Source organism: Mixophyes fleayi, chromosome 12, assembly GCF_038048845.1.
Source record: "Mixophyes fleayi isolate aMixFle1 chromosome 12, aMixFle1.hap1, whole genome shotgun sequence".
NCBI lineage: Eukaryota > Metazoa > Chordata > Amphibia > Anura > Limnodynastidae > Mixophyes > Mixophyes fleayi.
Genome location: NC_134413.1, coordinates 27,331,599 through 27,352,487, shown reverse-complemented (window position 1 = coordinate 27,352,487; position 20,889 = coordinate 27,331,599). Strand labels below are relative to the sequence as shown.

General features: G+C 40.3%; 1 protein-coding gene across 8 annotated transcripts in view; it reads left to right on the top strand.

Annotated features, from left to right (window-relative positions):
- Positions 1 to 19,900, top strand: part of SLC8A3 (solute carrier family 8 member A3) — a 244,229-nt gene extending 224,329 nt beyond the window's left edge. For 6 of the 8 annotated variants that reach the window (XM_075191822.1, XM_075191826.1, XM_075191823.1 and 3 more), the window contains 4 exons: positions 11,444 to 11,574; positions 12,142 to 12,241; positions 15,889 to 16,164; positions 17,569 to 19,900. In XM_075191822.1, the coding sequence (XP_075047923.1) occupies positions 11,444 to 11,574; positions 12,142 to 12,241; positions 15,889 to 16,164; positions 17,569 to 17,945 (884 nt within the window). In that variant the 3' untranslated portion in view covers positions 17,946 to 19,900. The remainder of the gene's footprint in view (positions 1 to 11,443; positions 11,575 to 12,141; positions 12,242 to 15,888; positions 16,165 to 17,568) is intronic. The other 2 variants (XM_075191824.1, XM_075191825.1) reach the window with 1 other exon arrangement.
- The last annotated feature ends 989 nt before the right edge of the window (positions 19,901 to 20,889 follow it).

The window sequence follows — 20,889 nt, the reverse complement described above, 5'->3', positions numbered from 1 at the left end:
AGATATAGATTTGGGTGTCATCAGCGTAGAGGTGGTATTAGAGGACGAATGAGCGAATTAGTGCCCCAAGTGAAAAGGTGTACAATGAAAAGTAAAGGGCCAATAACAGAGCTTTGTGGAGGGGAGGATATATCAGAGGTAGAACTACTAAAGAAGCGGTTTGATAGGTAGGAACTGATCACTCTTTTGAGAGCAGTTTCAGTGAAATGTTTGCGATGGAAGCCTGATTGCAGAGAGTCGAGAATGGAGTGAGAGGAAAGAAAGTGAGACAGGCGTTTGTACACTAATCGCTCAAGTAGTTTGGAGGCAAAGGGGAGGAGAGAAATAGGCCGGAAGTTGGAGAGAGAGGCTGGATCAAGAGATTATTTCTTTAGAATTGGTGAGATGAGCATCGGCATCTGCTCCCGTTTTCTTGTCCGCCCCAGTGATGTACAAATATATTTTCTCAATTTCTCATGACTGCAAACTCCTGGCCGTTCTGCAAAACTACAAGTGCAGTGAAATTATTTTCCCCAGTACAATTTAAAGGAGGATGGAAATGTGCCAGTGCAGAGAGATAGGTTGAAGGAGTAAGTTAAAGGTGAGCATGCTGTGGAGGAGAGGGAGCGGAGAAGTTGGGAGGGAATAGGGTCGAGGGAACAGGTTGTAGGGTGAGATGATGAGATGAGTGTAGAGACTTTGTCTTCAGTTACTGGAGAGAAGGAATGAAGGGTGGATTGGGGAGTGTAGGTGAAGGTGGGTAGAGAGAATGGAGTATGTGGAATTTGATATGAAGAAATATCTTGTTGAATGGTGTCGATTGTTTCTTTTAAGTAGGTGGAAAAATCTTGGGCTGTGAGGGAGGAAGGGAGAGGAAGTGCAGGTGGGCAGAGAAGTGAGTTGAAGGTGGCAAAGAAGTGGCGCGGGTTCGGAGACTGGGTGGATATAAGAGATTAGAGATATTTGAGATTTGAAGAATGATTGGCAATTAAAAGGGTAGTGCTATAAGATGAAAGGATGAATTTATAGTGGAGGAAATCAATATAGGAGCTCTGCAGCGCTGGAGCACTTTTACAGGTAGCGGGTCTGTTTGATGTGCCATGTTTGGGGTTTTGATAGTCAGAGACTGGACATTGTTGCTGGAGCTGCATTTTTTAGGGCTGAAGTGAGTGTTTAGTTGTAGAAAGAGGCGACGTGATTAGGGCAGGACAATGCACACATAGAAGACAATAGTTGTTTTAGTGAAGATGAGAAGTGGATTGGGTTCAGGGTAATTAGGTGTTGTTGTGTATGTGTGGATTTAGGTGCAGGGAGGATGGCATGAGGTATGGTGAGGCTGAAGGAAAGGAGGTTGTGGTCGGAGAGTGGAAATGCTAAGTTGTTGAAACTAGAGATGGAGCAGTAGCGGGAGAAGACAAGGTCAAGGGAGTGTCCATCACAGTGAGTGGGAGATGAGAACCTCTGGGAGAGACCAAAGGAGGAAGTAAGTGAAAGAAGTTTAGTTGTAGAAGAGACAGTGGGATTATCAATAGAAATGTTGAAATTGCCTAGTATAAGAGTGGGCAGGTCAAAGGATAAATAAGTGAGCCAGGCTGCAAAGTTGTCAAGAAATTTGGAAACTAGACCTGGGAGATGATAAATGACAGCAACACAAAGGTGAATGGGATAAGATAGACTGATAGTGTGGAATTCAAAGGGAGTGAATGAGGGTGAGGGTTCAAAAGGTATGACTTGGAAGGTGCAGCTTAAAGAAAGTAGACTACCTACTCCACCACCTTGTTTGTTTCCAGGACTGTGGTTATGGCTGATTGAGAGTACCCCATAGGAGAGAGCTGCAGGGGATGTAGTGTCAGAGGAGGTGAGCCAAGTTTCTGCAATGGCCAGGAGGTAGAGGGTTTTAGAAATGAATAGATCATGAATGGATGCAAGTTTTTTACAAACACATCTGGCATTCCATAGTGCACAGGAAAGGGAAGAGAGGGTAGTGGAGATATGTGGATAAGGATGGCAGGATTGCATGTCCTGGGTGGATGGAAAGGTTTGGGATGGAAAGAGGAGCGCCAGCATTGTATGGGGTCCAGTGTTAGGTGAGATGCCACCAGAAGCCATGAGCTGGAGCAGGGTGAGGAAGAGGACATGCGAGGAGGATTTGTGGGTGTGAGGTTTATTTCTATTTATGTAGGCTGGTGAGTGTGGTGGCTGCAGGAGACGAAACAGTTCATGTGTGCAGACTAGCGAGGAGGGAAGTAGTGAATGGAAAATCATAATAGGAGAGGGTGAAATAGTATGATGGAGAAAGAAGAGGATTTTGAATAGAAATACGGTGATAGTGAGTAGAATAGACTATAAATTGAAAAGGTGCATGATGAAGAGATGTGAATGAATGTGTATTAGCTGGGTAGGTAATGAGAGAGTGGAAAGGAACAATTAATCCAAATGGTGCAAGGCAATGGAAGAGAGTGAAGGATACTTTACCGACCCCTGGCAGGTGTTATTAGAGTAGGCCAGTCTCCAACACTGACGAAGTCCAGGATACTGACAGTTGGGAGCAGAGGGTCTAGCAGCCAAACAGAGATGGTATCAGCAATCGCAATTGAGCTCAGTGGGCAGCTGAACAGATGATGAAGCAGCAATGATAGTTGAGCTCTGTGGGTCCCACAGCTGAACAGAGATGGTAGTTCAGTAGATTCTAAAACAGCCTTGTTTATCAGTATGAAGTCGATCCTCAGCACTTCTGTGACGTTTGCCAACAGTATTCAGAAATATCCAATGCTTTATATTTGTAAGAATAAGGAAAAGTGGGAGCTTGGGCAAAGAGCTGAGCCAGTATACAGCTTACTCCAACAGCCGTCCCAATGCCTCATTTCTGTTGCTCCCTGTTTGCCTCTATTCTCCTCCTCACATCATGACACTGTTTCAGTGCAAAACTTAGTGTTCTTCTTAAATGAGGTCCTATGTTCTCCTGTGAGCTTTGTGATGATCTGGTTGTCAACAGGTTGTTATAGCTACATCCATTTCAAAATTGGGACATGGAAGCAGGTGATAAAAAAATGGAAACAGAAAGTACCTGTCATCCTAGCCAAGCATCTATTTCATTTTTATGAAACAAATACATGAAACTAAGCTTCCAATAATGCTGTTTCCACTATGCTGAAGCAATATCTCACCAGGAATGTAAGGATATTAGCATTTTACCCAAGTTCAGAACTGACACCTGAATGCAGGTCATGCCTACAGATATTGAACCTCAAACATTTTAGATCAAATTTTTATTGCCAGAGTAGCTGCCAATGAAATCCCTATTATTTCAAGAAATGTGAACAGTTGTTACTTGTGGCAGTGAGCGCACCATGCATGAACAAGAAGAAACATTTATATGACTGTGCTATAACTAATTGAAATTTATAAACTGCAGTTTTATTGCCTACAAAGCAGCAATCACAAATTAGACTTACACAGACAGTTAAATAATGATAAATGTTGATTTGTAGAATTAGTGTGTCTGACATTTGCAGATCTGGGGGTGTTAATAAAGAAATAATAAATGTACCAGTTATATCTAGTTCAGAATATTTAAATATACCAAAATATCACGCTTCTTTTAGATTGCTTGCACAATGGCAACTTATATTCTATAGTCGTAGTCTAAAATACTAATTTATCATTTTTATTCTAAAATGCCAATTTACCATTGTTATAATAAGGGACATGAATGAAGATATGCAGAGGTAGGATTATACTTGCCTAACCAGGCTTGCTGTACATTATTTTAGGACTTCCAGCAATGAGGAAACTTCTGTTGAGCGTTTCTCGTGATTGGTCCTTGATACCGTTTTCTCTTTATACAATGTTATTCCCTGTAGATAGGTTCTATCATTGTTGCGGCTAGTAGAGAAGAGTGTATATTTGGCTATGACTAACGTACGTCCAATGTTAGGTCTTAAGCCTGAGTTTGCAAGTCACACCAAACTGTCCAATAATGGATTGTCACTTTAACACGTAAAGTTAAATTCCACCCATCCGAAAGTTTACTTTCCAGGGGTCTGGTGTCAATGAGTTTTGCCTCCAACAAGCCCCACCAGGTAGTGTGTTATAAGTGTGGCAAATTCTGCTTGATTCTACTCAGAGGTCAATTTGTTTTCTTTTCTTTCTATTAAGGCGGTTAAAGAAGAAGAACTCTCCCTTAACTTATTTTACATTGGCCACTGCAGCCCCCATAGACCTCTTTGGGTCATTGCAATCTGACCCCATTAAACAAGCTGAAAAGGTTTGCTTTTCACCGCCAGTCTTAAAAAAATAAATGCCTTCTCAAGATAACGTTAGCTTACCTTTTTAATGGAGTCCATAGGTCTCCAATGTCGACGGAGAATACTTGGTTGGGACATGGATCCATCGCCATGTCCCAACGAAATGCACAATAGCCACCATAGTCACACATACACAATAGCCACACAGGGGTCACTTTCTCCTTTCGCTGACAGCGTTCAGCTGTCATTGAAGACTTTTTTTCTCACCTGGGAGGACCAATGAGCCCTGAAACGGTGAATACCAGCGGCCCTATATTTTGTACCGCTGGGTTTTGCAGTGATACAAAATGATACTTACTGCCGCCCACTAGTCACCAATGTTAAGTAGACCTAAGTAGACCCAATAGTCTTTTGTGCCGCCAACACACTGTCTGTAGGAGATGGGTGCATTACATGAGTAGTATTATTTATTTACTCATATTTCGTATTCACTACCACAACATTGCCAAAGTTTACCTTAGCAATGCGGCTCACGGTGCTCGATCACTACATTCAAACTCACCAGCCATCTCATTTTTTATTTTATCATTGCCGTTTATTAAACTGGTAGACTTTGACTATATGTGTGTAACTACTATTACGTTATTATTTCTAATATTGTGTTACAGTCCACTGAGCCATATCTACCTTTGATTTCGTACAATATACTTTACATACCGTATTATGCACTTAGTTATTAAAAATACAATAGGGAAGGAAATGCACTTTATTTGGAAAACAACACAAAAAAAAGGTTGTTCCATGTAAAATTGCCCTGAAAATTGGAAGCATGCCATTGCCGCTTACACAGTAGGTCACAAGTTTGAACACTGAGATCCATTTGAATTGGACTGTTATCAGAGGTGTCAGTGAAAAGCGTGTAATATGATCACTTATCATGCATCTGTTACTAAGCCTGCAGGCAACAAGGGCATTTTTTATTCATAGTCAGATTTAATAAATCACATGGTTAAATGATGTATTATTTCTGCTTAGGTGATTGCGAGAGCAAGGATTTATTTAGGTCAATGTCCAAAGCATTGTATTGGAACTTCTTTCATTATTTATGTCCTTTTAACTCGCTGTTATCGCTTTACAGGGTAATTTTCCCATTAATTAGCTTTTCTACTAGCATAATAAAATTGCACTTCACATTTTGAGTTCACTAAACTAATTTGTACCTGGAAAGTGAAAAGTGCTTAAATTAGGCTAGTTAAACTGATTCACTGAGTTGAGCGGATGCTGCAGCCCATGCATAATGGGTCACAGGTGACATCAGCGCTCCAACTGGGGGAATTTATTTACAGTAGTTAAATTGTCAGGATATGATAGAGCAGGTGGTACTATAACAGGGAAACCCACAGCATGGGGTCTCACTGTTATAATGAAGAGTTGTGGATGTGAAACAGAATGTCTTTATTATGAACACAGGCCACGCAGAATAAAAAATATGTACAGTCAATGATTAACAGTATGCATAGTCCATAGAAATAGCAGGTACCAGGTATAGCTTGTAAACTGCAGACTGGTGTTCAGGTGTACAGATGAAGTGCAGGCACAAACGGAGAAGTGCAGATGCAGGTTAGCAGATGACAGGAGTCACTGAATGATCCACATGAGAATCAGGCAAAAGGAGGGTCAGACAAGCCAGGGTTCAGAAGCTGGAAGATCCACAATAATACTAATGAGTAAACAGGAGCAAGGTCAAGCAAAACCGGAGTCTAGGTCACAAGAAGATGTGCAAAACTTATTGACAAAGCAGGAGTCTAATGTCAGGATCCAAACAGGAGTTTTGCATGGAGACCAGCAGCAGCAAGACACTTGATGAACTGACTCAGATTACTACGAAAGACAGTCTCTAAAAGGCCAGACACAGGTGGTTGGGATCCAGGAGTAATGATGAAGGCTGTATCAGACGAAAGCGAAGCAGCATCCACTGAGAAGATGCTGCAATTCTTTGGCCTTATAGAGTACTGCTGTATTGGCCCCACTCCACGAAGAACCCCTTCTCCATTCCTTCAATTAGTCACCATGCTCTTTCAGAATCACTAATTACAGACCAGTCTCCAGAGCTTCCTCCTATAGTTTTAGCATGGGGACTGATAGAGTGAGTACAGCTGGTACCCGGAGGAGGAATACATATCAACCACCCATGGTATCTGTATCATACTGTTTCCATACTAACACTGTAAGAGGAAGTATTGGTAAGTAGTGTCACACCAGGCTTCTTTCTGAATCCAAAAACATGCTAGTAGGTTAATTGGCTGCTATCAAATTGACCCTAGTCTGTCTGTGTGTGTTAGGGAATTTAGACTGTAAGCTCTATAGGGACAGGGACTGATGTGAGTACGTTCTCTGTACAGCACTGATTTAGTGCTCCTGAATTAGGGGCGCTATATAAAAAAATGATGATGATGATTCTGGAGCTTGGTGGTTGGCAAAGAGACGGGGAGGGGTTGAGCTGGAACAGACTAGGGATGTGAAGGCAAGAGCCTTGCCTCTGCCGCCTCTAGAATTCTGAGATTCTCACCTCATTGCCAAGAAGGAATTGACCCTGCCGCAACAAAATAATGGTGACAATTCCGGGTAGAGATAGAGTGAGCATAAACACAGCTTAGTGTACATGGCTACGAACACCACCAACATATCTGTCAACAGCCCACATTTTCCACGGACAGTCCCAAATGGGGTTCTGAAATGGGTGTGGTGTCATGGGAAATGGATGCGCTATCAGCTGAAAGAGGTGTGGTATTATCAGATCAGGGATGGATTGGTGGAGTTTCCTATTTTGTCCTGAATTTCCAATATGGTATGCTGGAAGGTATTGCATTAAGGAGCAAAAAACACACTCTATTGGTGGCTAATGGAATAGCTTATTTGCAAAGTTTGAAATATAAGACCTACCACAGGGACAATCTGAAAGTAAAGACGGTCAAGCACCTAAGTCGTTTATGTGCGATAGGATTGTTTCTTTCACTTGTCAGCATAGAAATAGCTTTATGACCATTTTCTTTAGCTTTGATTTTTACCAGCTAGCCTGTGCCAACTGCACATTTTTGTAGTTAAAGCCATGGAGACAGGGTCAGGCCGAGTGATGGGAGCAAGTAGCTTTTGGGGAGCAACAACTGCTGACTATAATCTGTTTCTGCTTCAGAGTATTGGCAGGATGAATGTAGCTTTATTGTTAAGTCTGCACCTGTCGCAATCAACTTTTCCGTGATCTATTAGTGCACTTAGGGCCATCAGAACACGCAGTAGCCTAAAATATCTATATATATCTATATAGATTAAAATATATAATATGATTAACACTGCTCCTCACCTTTATAAATACACATGCAAAACACTCAAATTTGGTAAAATGTTTGCAAATGACTCTTTTCTGTAGTTGACTATTCCTACCGACTAGATTTTCTGTTCATATCTTGAGCTTATTTTGTTTGGTTTATTTCGGGTTTTTTGTGTGGCAGTTACCATTTATAACGACCTTTGCTATTCCAAATTGACTCCAATTTCGATCCATTCATTTTATTGGCACTTAGTGTTATATTAATAGGAACATACTAATTAATTTAAGCAAAAGTATAACTGCGATGCCACCTAAACGGCAAATGTCTGCTGTGGGAGTAACTGCAGAGCAAGAAGCAGCAAGAAGACGAAGGCGGGGCGGTAAAAAGCCCAACTACAAACTAAGACTGATGACCAAAGAGAACCTGAACGTGATCGTCATCACCATTAAAATATGTCTCCTCAGCAAATTGCCCGTCACAGAGAAAACAACAGGATGATATCACGTCATCGCCTACAAAGTCAGCAAACAAGATGCCACGCATTTCTTGATGTCGGTAACTTTGAAGAAACCAATATTAATGCTCATAACTGTGGTTCCATGAACTGTATCTGTGAATTATGCCACGCTAAGCATTTTGCAGCCATCTGATAAACTATTCAATCAATGCTGCCAAAAGGGTAAAGTCAAATTGGGTGCAATAATATCTGCCGCCGTTATTGAGCACTTAATGAAAGAACTGGATGAACATTCAAAACATTACTTTGACAACATAAGATTGACTAATAGTGCTTTAATAGTGCGGAACTTAACCGTTACCAAAAAAGGGTCCAACATGATCTTATTTTGTTCTGTCATTTTGATGGGCTTTTAACTAGTAAAAATTACAAAGCAATACTGTGACCACATTCATTCATGTCGGGTACATAATTACTAACTCAGAGTGTATTATATCATTATGTAGGTGGTGTATGTTTACATACATTACACAGTCACAATCTTGGAGATTGAACTTGCTGTAACGTATAAAGTAAATAGTCTTTTCAATCCTAATTATGAATCTAGACCTACATTGCACTTGACATCTCATTAAATATTTGGGTGTTTCAAGTTCTTAAATCCTAAATGTGTCTGTCTTCCTTTAATGCAGAGCAAACATCCATTTGGCACTTTGCACAAATCATCTGCTCTTATGTTATCTATAATCTTGACAGTTCTTGAAATATTGCTTTGATAGTATTTAGAATATTAATTAGGAATAAGTTAGAACGTAAATGTTGCTGGGAAATAAGAAGCACTTAACCCATTTAGAGAGACTTATCTCCAGCTGTTTCTACTATCCGTTAAGTTCTGTGTCATTATTTCATTTTACTCATGTGGTAACTGATATGCTAAGTGCATAGTTCCAGTTTTACAGATTTATCCCTGGAATTGTTTCTAACTGGAAATAATGTTATTTATCAATATTAACCAACTGCATAATAAATTGTCCTTTATGGTGGAAAAAGAAAATATCCCCCTATAGGCCCTTATTGTTCTCTTTTTGTATTGCTTTGGTGTTTACAGTATAAATTCTACCTTATTCAAATTTTGTTATTCCTTATGTCATCTCATGATTGCGATCAGAATGGGGGTTATATTGCAAGAATTTTAATTATTCTTAACAATTGCAAGTATAATAATTGATGTTTACAAGCAGATTTTATTTATGTGAACTGATTCCTTCATGTTCACATATGTCAATACCAATAAGCGCCATTTGCGCGGGCTACGAGTGAACTATTGTTTCTTTTTTTGCACAATATTCTGTATATTGTTCCGGGAGAGCACCCCAATAACAGTATTTAGGTTTGGGATGATAATACCATTAGTAAGCAATTACAATAAAAACCTATCTGATGCGGATATTCCTTTGTTATAATCCATAAATGTAAATATTGGTTGGGGTTTTTTTTGCGTACAGTGTATTGGGGTACCATTGCATCACTGCTTTTGAGAAATAGGTTGGAAAATGACTGTTCACAAGCAATACTCACTTATGCTGAAGCTGTTTACTGTCAAATCAAGTTTGTAACAAAAAAAAAAGAGCTTGTTTTCCGACACCAGATTGGACCGAATGGAGATAGACACAGAATTACTTAGTTTTCAAATGTTGCGTTCTTTAGAAAGTCACTCCCCAAGTTTGACACTATTTATTTTTGTTTATTAACAGTTATTAGCGCTTACATATTACACAGTGCTTTACAGAGAACATTTAATCATTCACATCAGTCCCTGCCCCATTGGAGCTTACAATCTAAATTGCCTAACACACACACACACACACACACACACACACTTCACAGAGGGTCCTGGTCGAAATTCAACCCATGATCCCAGTGCACTACAAGGACAACGAGGATTTATTAGCAATGTGTGAAAGTTAATGACGCAACTGTAAAAATAGTACATTATTGTCACTTAACTACACGGGTAAGTAAATGTTAAATCAGTTTCCCTATTCAGCCATATATTCCTGCCAAGCTTTGAACTAGTAATATGCCTCAACTTTATGGTTATGCCAAATGACACAACTTTCTAGGGCTAGTTTAGGTGACCATTTCCATGAGGGTTTCCTCCTGAAAGGGAATTTAAACGTACTTGGGATAAACACAGGTCAGTCCTGATATTAAATGAATAATTAATTTCGACAGCTAACACGAACAAATTGTTCTCGATCTCCCATCAATATCTTGTAAGCTTGTGAGCCTGGTCCTCTCACCTCTGCGTGTACTTATTAATACCCACACTTGTTTTATTACTGTGATTGTTCCCAGTTGTAAATCTGCAAATCCCGCTCATCCGGGATGTTCTCAGATTCTAAGTGGGTGGGTATAGAACAACCTGTAGCCAATCAGATCATCTGAATGCTCACAGAGTAGCCAATCAGATTGCAGTGTTCCCGGGAGCACAACATATTCTATAGTGTATGCTGATCTTATGAGATGCGTTGACCTGTCTATTTGTGATTGTGTGTAAGTAAGGGTAGGGCTACGTGAGACAGGGGTGGTGAGGAGGAAATAATGGAAGGAGCAGGGTTCACCAACAGCAAAGTGATGCTGGAAGATTGTTGTGTTAAATTCACTTCTATGCAAACCAAATTCATATATCCGACTTGTTTAAACATAATTAGTATGATACCTTTTACTGATAGCAAGGTCAAAATTGTTTCATCTGTTCATATAGATGTTGTTTTATATCCCTAGTATTCATTCTTTTGGGACCAAAGGGTAAGGATTTCATATAAGACACATTCTCTTAGGCATATGCGCTCTTGGACTGATGATAGATATACGCAGGATGTCTCATATGAAATCTGTGCATTAAGTTTTTCAGCCCGCGAGTAATGACCATACATTGTGAAAAGAGGGAATTTACTGTGTTACTCTATTCTGTTTAAAGACCACATTCCAGTGGTGAAAAATCAGACTGATCTTTTGCCTCTTATATATAGATGTGCGAGAAAGATTTTGACAGAATTTAGGAGAAGACAAATACAGTAAGATGCTTTATACTTATGCAAAGTATGTAGAACGTTTTTATAAATGCCAAGCAAATATGAAACATTTTGGAAAAATGACCCCCACCCATTTAGATTTAAAAATCTTAAACAGGCAAAATATCTATATTTATCAACATACTTTAAAACAGATATTGTAATAAGCTTTTTCTTGTGATATTGACATGTAATGGAAGTACAATGTTGAAGAAAACCAATAATTGTGATGAAAGTTTTACAGATAGGAAGAAGATAGCCTAAACTTTGGAATACGAGAGGTCTAGTATGTGTCTACTATAAGGGAAGATAAGGTCAGAGCTGAGTTCTAAGCACATGACTGTTCTTTTCTAGCAGCTGATTTGGTGGAACGGAAGCTCTCAATGGAGGAAGAAGAAGCCAAACGTATCGCTGAAATGGGGAAACCTATTCTGGGGGAGCACCCAAAACTGGAGGTCATCATTGAAGAGTCTTATGAATTCAAAGTGAGCGTGCTTTCATTATGGCAAAATCTAAAATAAGATAATGATTTCAGTAGATGGGCAGTGATTGTTTAAAACTAAAATGAATGGAGCGGTTGTGATACACAGTACATAAAACTATTGTGTAGCATATACAACATGTGATGTCAGATAAGTGTTAAGTCCAGTTTATAGCAAGTGCATTGACATAAATGTATTACAAGTCACCGTAGATGTAATGGTTGGTGAGTTTTCTGCCTCGATATCCGGAGAATTCCACCCTAGCACAGGGTAAAGGGAGCTATGCGTAGTCTCATCTCCCCCATCGCATCATATTCACTCAAACACTTAATTCCACTTATAGAAATCGTTTACAATATATACACATTGGATCACTTGTAGAGCGATGACCGTGAGTGGACACGTCCAGGTCAGGGGTAATACCATAGCTAGCAGTACATCTTTGCCTACTATATGCACTTACACAATCTCTATCTGTAAATACTGGAGAATGTCTTACACTGTCTGTCATTTTTCATTATGTGTGGTTTTTCCATGAACTCATTGTTTGCCATATCAATTTCCTGGTAGAGCACAGTGGACAAGCTCATTAAGAAGACTAACCTTGCCTTGGTGGTTGGAACTCATTCCTGGAGGGATCAGTTCATGGAAGCAATTACTGTCAGTGCTGGTAAGATTAACAAAAAACATCAAATTACTTTTTTTATCTACTTAATCAAATAATCCTTTTTTTTTTTCAAATTGGCCTTAAAGACAGTTCATGGATTTTTTTTCCATTTATTGTTGTTTTGAAAGCTTATGTCTGTTTTAGGTTTGATTCTCAAAATCATATAAAATGAATGTAGTATACAGCACACAAACAACTCTATATACAATTATATTACATTTTATTCATACATATCACAAAAAATACATACATCAGTGCATGGATATTGATTACCACTAAAGAGTGTAATACATAAAATACATATATATTGACGATCCTCTACCAATGGATATTCAAGATGAAAAATCTATTTTATTACACATGGTATTGCCATCAATTCAATAATAAGAAAAAATGTTCTGACATATAATTCCCAGGATGGAAAATGCTGTATTTGTGAGCCGATAATAATTTGGTAAAAACCATATGTGTTATCTCAATATAATGTAAACAGATCCCAGCGATGGATGTGTTATACAGTTAAGTTCCAATATTGTGGTGAGCAGAAGTGGTTGTAAACATACAAGAGACTTATCTCCTTTCTCCGTAAGCTGTTAGTAATAAATCTTATAAACATAGAACGTGTATCACGGATAACGTCACACTCTTTGAGGAATCCAATGCGTTTAGCAAATGAATAACAAATGCAATGTCAAAATAATACCGTATTACTTTCCTGGTCCGAGGGTGTATCTGATTAGTAAGCTTGGGGAGTGACGACGGACCGTCTAGGTCTCTGTAGTCCATCCGTATTACTAGGTCTAAAACAGAAGTAAATGCCTCCGCTTGACAGCAGACACACCCCTCAGACACTTACGTCCAACTTGTGAACATGTACAAAAACCTTTTATTTTATGTATTAGAAATATCATTGCTATGAAACATCATTTAAATTACCTAGCAAATGTAGCAGGAACAACTTTCCAACACGCGTACAAAAAATATATATATATTTTTTTGTCTTTGCTACAACATGCTCTGCAAATCACCACTAAAGTCTCAATAAGTGTCTGCCAATCATTTGCTAACCTCTAATTACTAGCGATTCGCTGGTTCGGTTGGTTCAACATCCACTATTTACACCTTCCCCTGATCACCTGAACACTGTTTCAGCCACATAGGTGACTAGGTAAGGAGTTGTAAGTGACAAAAAATTGCAGGTCTTTATAGCTGCAGTTGTGTACGTTCACTTAGTGCACGCACGAAAAAATGCAAATATATTTCCTCCTTCTCTCCCTCCCTCCCCCGTGTCTCTCTGTCTGTCTACCCCACCCCTTAGATTGTACGCTCCTTTGAGCAGGGTCATCTCTCCTCCTGTCTTCACCACTTTTAACTCTGCTCTCCAGCTACCTAGCCCTCCTCCCAGAGGACCCTCTTCCCCCCCGTCCCCTCTTGCTCCCTCCTCTCCCCTCTGGGGGTTTCCCTGTCATCCGTGCCCTACCTCTTGGGTTCCGCCGTATGCGGGACCTTCGCCTCCCCCGCCCTCTAGCTGTGCTTTGAGCTCACTGAGTTACTGTGCTTATTGTTTACTGTACTGTGCTGTCTGACCTTGTATTATAATTTCGTTTGTCCCTGTACGGCGCTACGGACACCTAGGGGTAAATGTATGAATCTCCGGATTCTTCATCTCCGGCGTGTTCAGCCTCTTCAGCGCTTAAATTTAAAGCGGCGCTGCATTGTAAAGGGAAGTTTCCCTTTACAATGCAGCGCCGCTTTAAATGTAAGCGCTGAAGAGGCTGAACACGCCGGAGATGAAGAATCCGGAGATTCATACATTTACCCCCTAGTGGCGCCTTATAAATAAAAATTAATAATAATAATAATACTCAAATGTACATATGCCTATCTCTGATTCAGGCCCACTAGGTACAACAGTGCTCAAAGCGGAAATTTGAAGGTGGTGGTATGACAATCCATTAGTACAGGTGTGAAATAAATTTACAGTGATGAGTAACAGTGCAATGGTTTGAAAACCTAACAAAAAATGGGGGTACACTAGACTGGCATCTGAGATTGAGGGTACATCATGCATACTTTCTTCGCAGCCAAGATTTACCTGAAAAGACCTCTCTTTTTAAGTTATGCTTAGCTGTGCCTTTTGGGAACTATTTCACCCTTTGGAAATTAAAAAAAGATTAAAGAGCTTTAAGTGGTAATTTTCATGATATAAAAGGCACAAAGGATTAATCACATTCTAAGGAGTAATTCTATATCACATTATGAAACGTGTGAATACCGAAGAGCAGGGTAGTGTGAAAAGGGGTTTTCTATGTCTGACAATTACTGGCGGAGCAGGAACACTCAGTGACACACTGGCTAAATTACTGGTATTTTAAAATAGGCTGGTGCCAGAGGGGAGGAACATGAATTTATCTTGTCTCACGAAAGCACTATTTTAATTAGCCGACTTATTTAGCAATCAGACCTGTGAAATCAGGATTACTTGGCATTTATTCCTTCATGTCCATAGATAGACAAACAGCAAGATCTTTTGAAAATGGCAATTTAATTGAAATTCACGAGAGAGTACATCTTTGAATCTTTTCTTTTAAGTTATTTAAACTTTTTTTTTCTAACAGTAAAACCGCTATAGTTTTAGAAATAGAAACCAGAGAGAGCACACAAAACCTGGAAAAACATTTTTATTTTTCTATTATACTATTGTTTAGCAATATATAAATGCATTTGTCTATACAATACCCTGTTCACACTGCCTCAAAAACCCGGGTTATTGCCGGGGTGAGCCCCAACGACCTGGGGCGAGGCTGAGTGTGAAAGGGGTTCCTGCATCTACCTAGGAATTAGACCCAGGTCTTTTGCAGGGTTATTCCCGGGTCCGACCCGAATAGATGCCAGTTGAAAGGTGAGACCTGTGTTTTTCAACCTGGGTCTCACTGAAGTTGCTGAATAGTTAAAAAAACAAAAAACAACAACATTACAAGAGGAGCCAATCAAAGCTCCTCTTGTTATGTTGCCAGGGCAGACTCGGGCACAACCGGTTTCAGTGTGAACCCGGTCGACCCGGGAATTCGCCGGGGTGGGATGCTCTGTGACCCAGCAATATCCCTGGTTCATATACCGGGATAATGCCGGGGCGTCAATGTGAAAGGGGTATAAGTCACATCTTCATTTTCTTGTTTGGTGTACATTTATGTATGTCTTAAAATAACCATATATAAATGTCTTATAAAGATGACCACCAGCATTACTCAGTACAGGATGTCAATGATTGGCCATGAGCTGCTTCATTAGGTTGTTATCCAACCAATTATTGTGTTAATCATGATGTCACCATGGATACCTCTGGATGGGGGAAGGGAAAGAGATGCCTGAGTCCACCTACATCCCAGCGCTAGTAGATTAATAGGTCGATCTAATAATGTCACTAGTTAGATGTATAGTAATAGGTTGGACCATCTCCAGAGGCAGGAGATTGACCATGAGTCACCTCATGAATTGGTGTTGTCTCTGTTTCCTGGGGAATTATTTGAGTGTACTCGCATGAATATTGTCTCTGAATGGCTGCTCCCACTATGTGTAAGAAGCAAATGCACTTTAATGTTGCTTGGTGTTCATGCTGGTAAGCCTATTATTTTGTCTGTCAAATATAGCTGGAGATGAAGATGAAGATGAGTCTGGGGAAGAGCGTCTGCCATCTTGTTTTGACTACGTCATGCACTTTCTGACCGTCTTCTGGAAAGTACTTTTTGCGTGCGTTCCCCCCACGGAATATTTCAATGGATGGGCGTGCTTTGTTGTGTCAATCATGATCATCGGCATCCTTACCGCCATCATCGGAGACCTTGCTTCTCATTTTGGCTGCACCATTGGCTTGAAAGACTCTGTAACTGCTGTGGTGTTTGTGGCCTTCGGCACGTCAGTGCCTGGTAAGTTAAATATCAATTTCAGAAAATCTCTTCCGCCTAATGGGATGTAAGTATGAAGAAAGTAATGATATTATATCCATATATTTTTTTGAAAAAAATTCCTTTTTATTGTCTCATCTAGAATCAGAGAACAAACATTATGCTATGCTGCTTGCATTATGGAAGAATTAGGGATGAAACAAATTAATTGCACCCTACATGTCATTAGACCTTTCATATACCTATTGTTCAGATTCATAAAGACCAAGAAGGAAATTATACGCACATCATTCTGTGTTTCTGTATGGTGGCCACATCCTCAAAGGGACATGGAACCATTTTTAAATTGTAGATCTTATTTCAGATCCCCGTAGATTTTCCCCACCACGCCTCATTCCCCAAATGTAGCCCTACTAATCAACCCCTAGCCATAGGCAACTTGGCACACAAAAAAAAATCAAAGGTCTGTTAGCTGCACTTCAGATTTTGTGGACGTTCTATAACATTGTACTTTATATGTTTGCTAACTGTCCCAAATCCTAGAAACCGTCCCAGGTTTTAAAGATGCCTCCCTGAAAATGTCCTTGTTTTTCGATATTGACCAATTGTTAATTTCATTGTCCCCTTTTCGGAATATTTGTTGCTCATAGTTGTGATGTCTTTTACACTCTTGCTTACAAGTTAGTATTTATTAACAATGAGTATTTTAAATAAAACCTTACACTCCGGGCCGGATTAAGGGAATGGAGGCCCCTGGGCTAAGGGGGCCTCCATTCCCCCGTGAGGGCCCCCCCCGTGATCCGAGCTGCCCCCCCGTGATCCGAGCCGCCCCCCAGTGATCCGAGCTGCCCCCCAGTGATCCGAGCTGCCCCCAGTGATCCGAGCTGCCCCCCAGTGATCCGAGCCGCCCCCCAGTGATCCGAGCCGCCCCCCAGTGATCCAAACTGCCCCCCCGTGATCCGAGCTGCCCCCCCGTGATCCGAGCTGCCCCCCAGTGATCCGAGCTGCCCCCCAGTGATCCGAGCCGCCCCCCAGTGATCCGAGCCGCCCCCAGTGATCCGAGCCGCCCCCCAGTGATCCGAGCCGCCCCCCAGTGATCCGAGCCGCCCCCAAGGCACTTAACTCCATCCCCGGCGCGCTGTACGCTCTTTACTGAGGAGATCTCCCCACTTTTTCAAACCCGCAGCTTAGTAAATCTAGCCCTGAAAGTCCTAACAAGTAATCCATGAATTTGATCTTTAAAGGCTGTCAATGTTGAAGCTTTCAAATATGCTTATAAAATAAGTTAGTTAGACTCTTGTTTCTATATAAAGAGCTGATTACTATGACAAGATATATATTTGAAGAGTATATCCTAGACATGAATGGAAAAAGAGAGAAGTGTATATTTACTAATGCACTGTGTATTATTGTCTCTTCCCCTAGATACGTTTGCAAGCAAAGTTGCTGCTACACAGGATGTGTACGCAGATGCTTCAATTGGCAACGTGACCGGCAGCAATGCTGTCAATGTGTTCCTAGGCATTGGCCTAGCCTGGTCCGTGGCTGCCATCTACTGGGCTTCACAGGGACAGGAGTTCCGCGTTTCAGCCGGGAGCTTGGCTTTCTCAGTTACCCTCTTCACCATTTTTGCATTTGTCTGCGTCAGCGTCTTGCTGTATAGGAGGCGGCCTAGTATTGGTGGGGAACTGGGGGGCTCCAGGGGCTGCAGACTTGCAACAACTTTGCTCTTTGTAACCTTGTGGTTACTTTACATCTTATTTGCTACTCTGGAAGCCTACTGTTACATCAAAGGGTTCTAAACTAAAGCCACGTTAAGCCAGCAACAAAGCCTGCTCTCTTCTGTCGGCAGTCTCATCGGCGAGGCAGAAATTGCACCAGGCGATCAAAGAGCATCTCTACAACTGCTGGGGATTAATAGCATCACAATCCAAAGGACCTTCTGACTGGTATCAATGGTTTTCGTGCATTAAGACAACATAGCGGTATTCTGAATTGCTGAGAATCCTCTAAAGAAAAATGAAGCACTTTCTAGCCAATTATTACTAGAGCAGGACAGTGGATACACTATAAATACTGGTCACTTTTTAATTAAAATAGCAGAAGGGAGCTATTTGTGCCACCCAAGGTACCAAGCAACACCATACTTTGACCAATGGCATAATAACCAGCAAGAGTTTCCTTATTTCTGATTTATTTTAATCTTATTTTGTTAGGTTTTTTCGTTTGTTTGTTCTTCAGAGTCGCTTTAAACGAACCTTTGTATTTATTTCATATTTCTACTCAACCTTTGAATTAAAAAAAAAAAATAGAATATTCTCAATTTTCAAACTTGATTACTCAGTGGTAGCTAAATATCTGTCCTATGTTTTTAATTTAATCTCACTGCAAACTGGAAAAAAAAATGCAATTGAAAAGCCAAGGAAAAAGGAAAAACGCGTTGTGGCTTTCTGGCCGCTAACTCTACAGTCACCGCCGACGCGGCTCACTGTAAATTCTGAGGATGCAAGAGTGCCATCGGCACAGCTGAATCTACGGATGGAGAAAGGAGTAACAGATAAATAGAACAGAGAGGGCTAATAATGGTCATCCTATCGAAGCTTGTAAACCTATGTATATACTTAGCTGTATTCACATGTTGCTGTCTACCAGTGTGGTTTGATATTGGAAGTCAGTTTAAAACACAAGTGACTTTTAATCCTACAATTTTACCTCTCCGATGTCTGAGTATAGACGGCTATATATCACAGTTAAAAAATAGTATGGTCCTACGGAGCCGGGATATGGAGTCTGGCAACATCCAGAAAAACTGGCCAGACAAACCATGCTTACACCAGACCATCAGATATAATTTGAGATGGTCTGTTACATTTTAAGAAGCCCAACAATTACTCCCCTTGTATTTGCTTATTAGGAGGGTTTGTCCCAATATACTATATTGCGTCTCCTTTTTCATTAAAGGCAAAATTCTATTTATTTTTATACAAAACCTTTAGATTTTGCTGAGTCAAGATGAAGATTGCCCATTTATCATCCATAATTTGCAATACCGCCTTCATTACATGCGTGGGGATTTTGCAGGGAAATATATTTTTATCTTATATTTATGTGGATACATTTATCTAAGTGACGTATTCCTTCTATACAATGCTGCTTTCAAATAATCTTACTGTGGTTCTATGTGGGGGGGAGCGGGGTCCAAGGGAATTTGGTACCATCTTGAGGTCGTAATATTTAAATTGATCAAATACTTTATCATTTTTGTAAACATTTTAGAACTATCACAAGAAAATGTATGCCATAAATAGGCCAGAAAAAAACACTGCCTGGTCTCCATGTATGATCTAGTTAAACATACTGGGCCTGATTCATTAAGGAAAGTAAAGGGGGAAAAAAAGGAGTAACTTTGCACCTGGGCAAAACCATGTTGCATTGGAGGGGGAGGTAAATTTAAAATGTTGGGACAGAGTTATAGATGGGGTAGGACATGTCCTAGATCAACTTTAAATTTCAGTGTAAAAATAAAACTATCAAGTATGTGTGTGCTAGATGAAAAAACAGCCAGTATTTTCCTTATGCGCAAAATAATAAACTAATTTGCACCCCTTGCATTGTAACATGGTTTGCCCAGACCTTAATGAATCAGGCCCATTGCGTGAAACTGTTAAGACTGTGTCAACATATTCAGTTCTAAGAAAAAGACATTCGCTGCAATTTTGTGATGCATTTTGTACAATCAATGTATGGGATTATTTGAGAGTTCAGTAAAAAAAAAACAAAAAAAAACAAAACAAAACAAGTGCACATGAAAACTATAGCAAATGTTGTTGTTTTTTTCTTTATTGTGCTAAAAAAAATAATTGACTGCTAGTGCTTGGATGAGTGGGACAAAATGATGTTGAATATGGGTGCAAAATTTAGCATTTTCTGATGGGAGGAGCTTGGAGGATGAGATATATAAATGAGATTCAGATGGTGGACAAAGCTAATTTATGGGTTAGTAAACCCTTTTTCTCTCTGCTAAAGGAGGGTAGAGATCAGGCCTATAATATGAGCCACTTTTTCTACAGCACCTGAAGGGGTTTGATAATGCAATTCATCATCAGGGGATTGGGCAATCACTTCATCAAGACCCTCCCACCTCTGTAAAACACACAGGGGGCGATAATCCAATTGCATCTTACTAAGGTGGGTGGGGCTTGGTGACATGATTTGCGACATGTCCCCACCCACCTTGCAGGAGATATGTGCTATCCAGACGTTCTGAGAGAGAAGGCATCTATTTCCTATACATTAAATGGGATGCCTTTTGCACCTTATACTGTTAAGAGCAGTTATACAGACAAATGTAATATAACACTGATATGTACGTTAGTGACACACTATAAAAACCTGATGTCCCCTCACTCTCATGATCTGTTAATGGCTCGATCAGTACAATCACAATGATTAGACTACCCTGAAAACAGGATCGGTTAAGGTTTGCTGCAGTAGCGGTCAATTGGTTTATACAGTTGTACATTTTAAGAGTGAATTTTTATTGACTATAGTATGTTAAGTGGCCCCATGCTCATGGTCTAGTAGGGATGGGTACGGACCCTTGTGCTTTCTGGTGTGTGGGACCATCCATGGCATTTAGTACTGTAAGTTTTCTTGCTCCAGATCCCGTGGAACTCAGAAGTGGGATCTCTTGTGTAGAAGGCATCAAGTCAATAGATATCCACAAAGATTGTCAAACAGGCAACA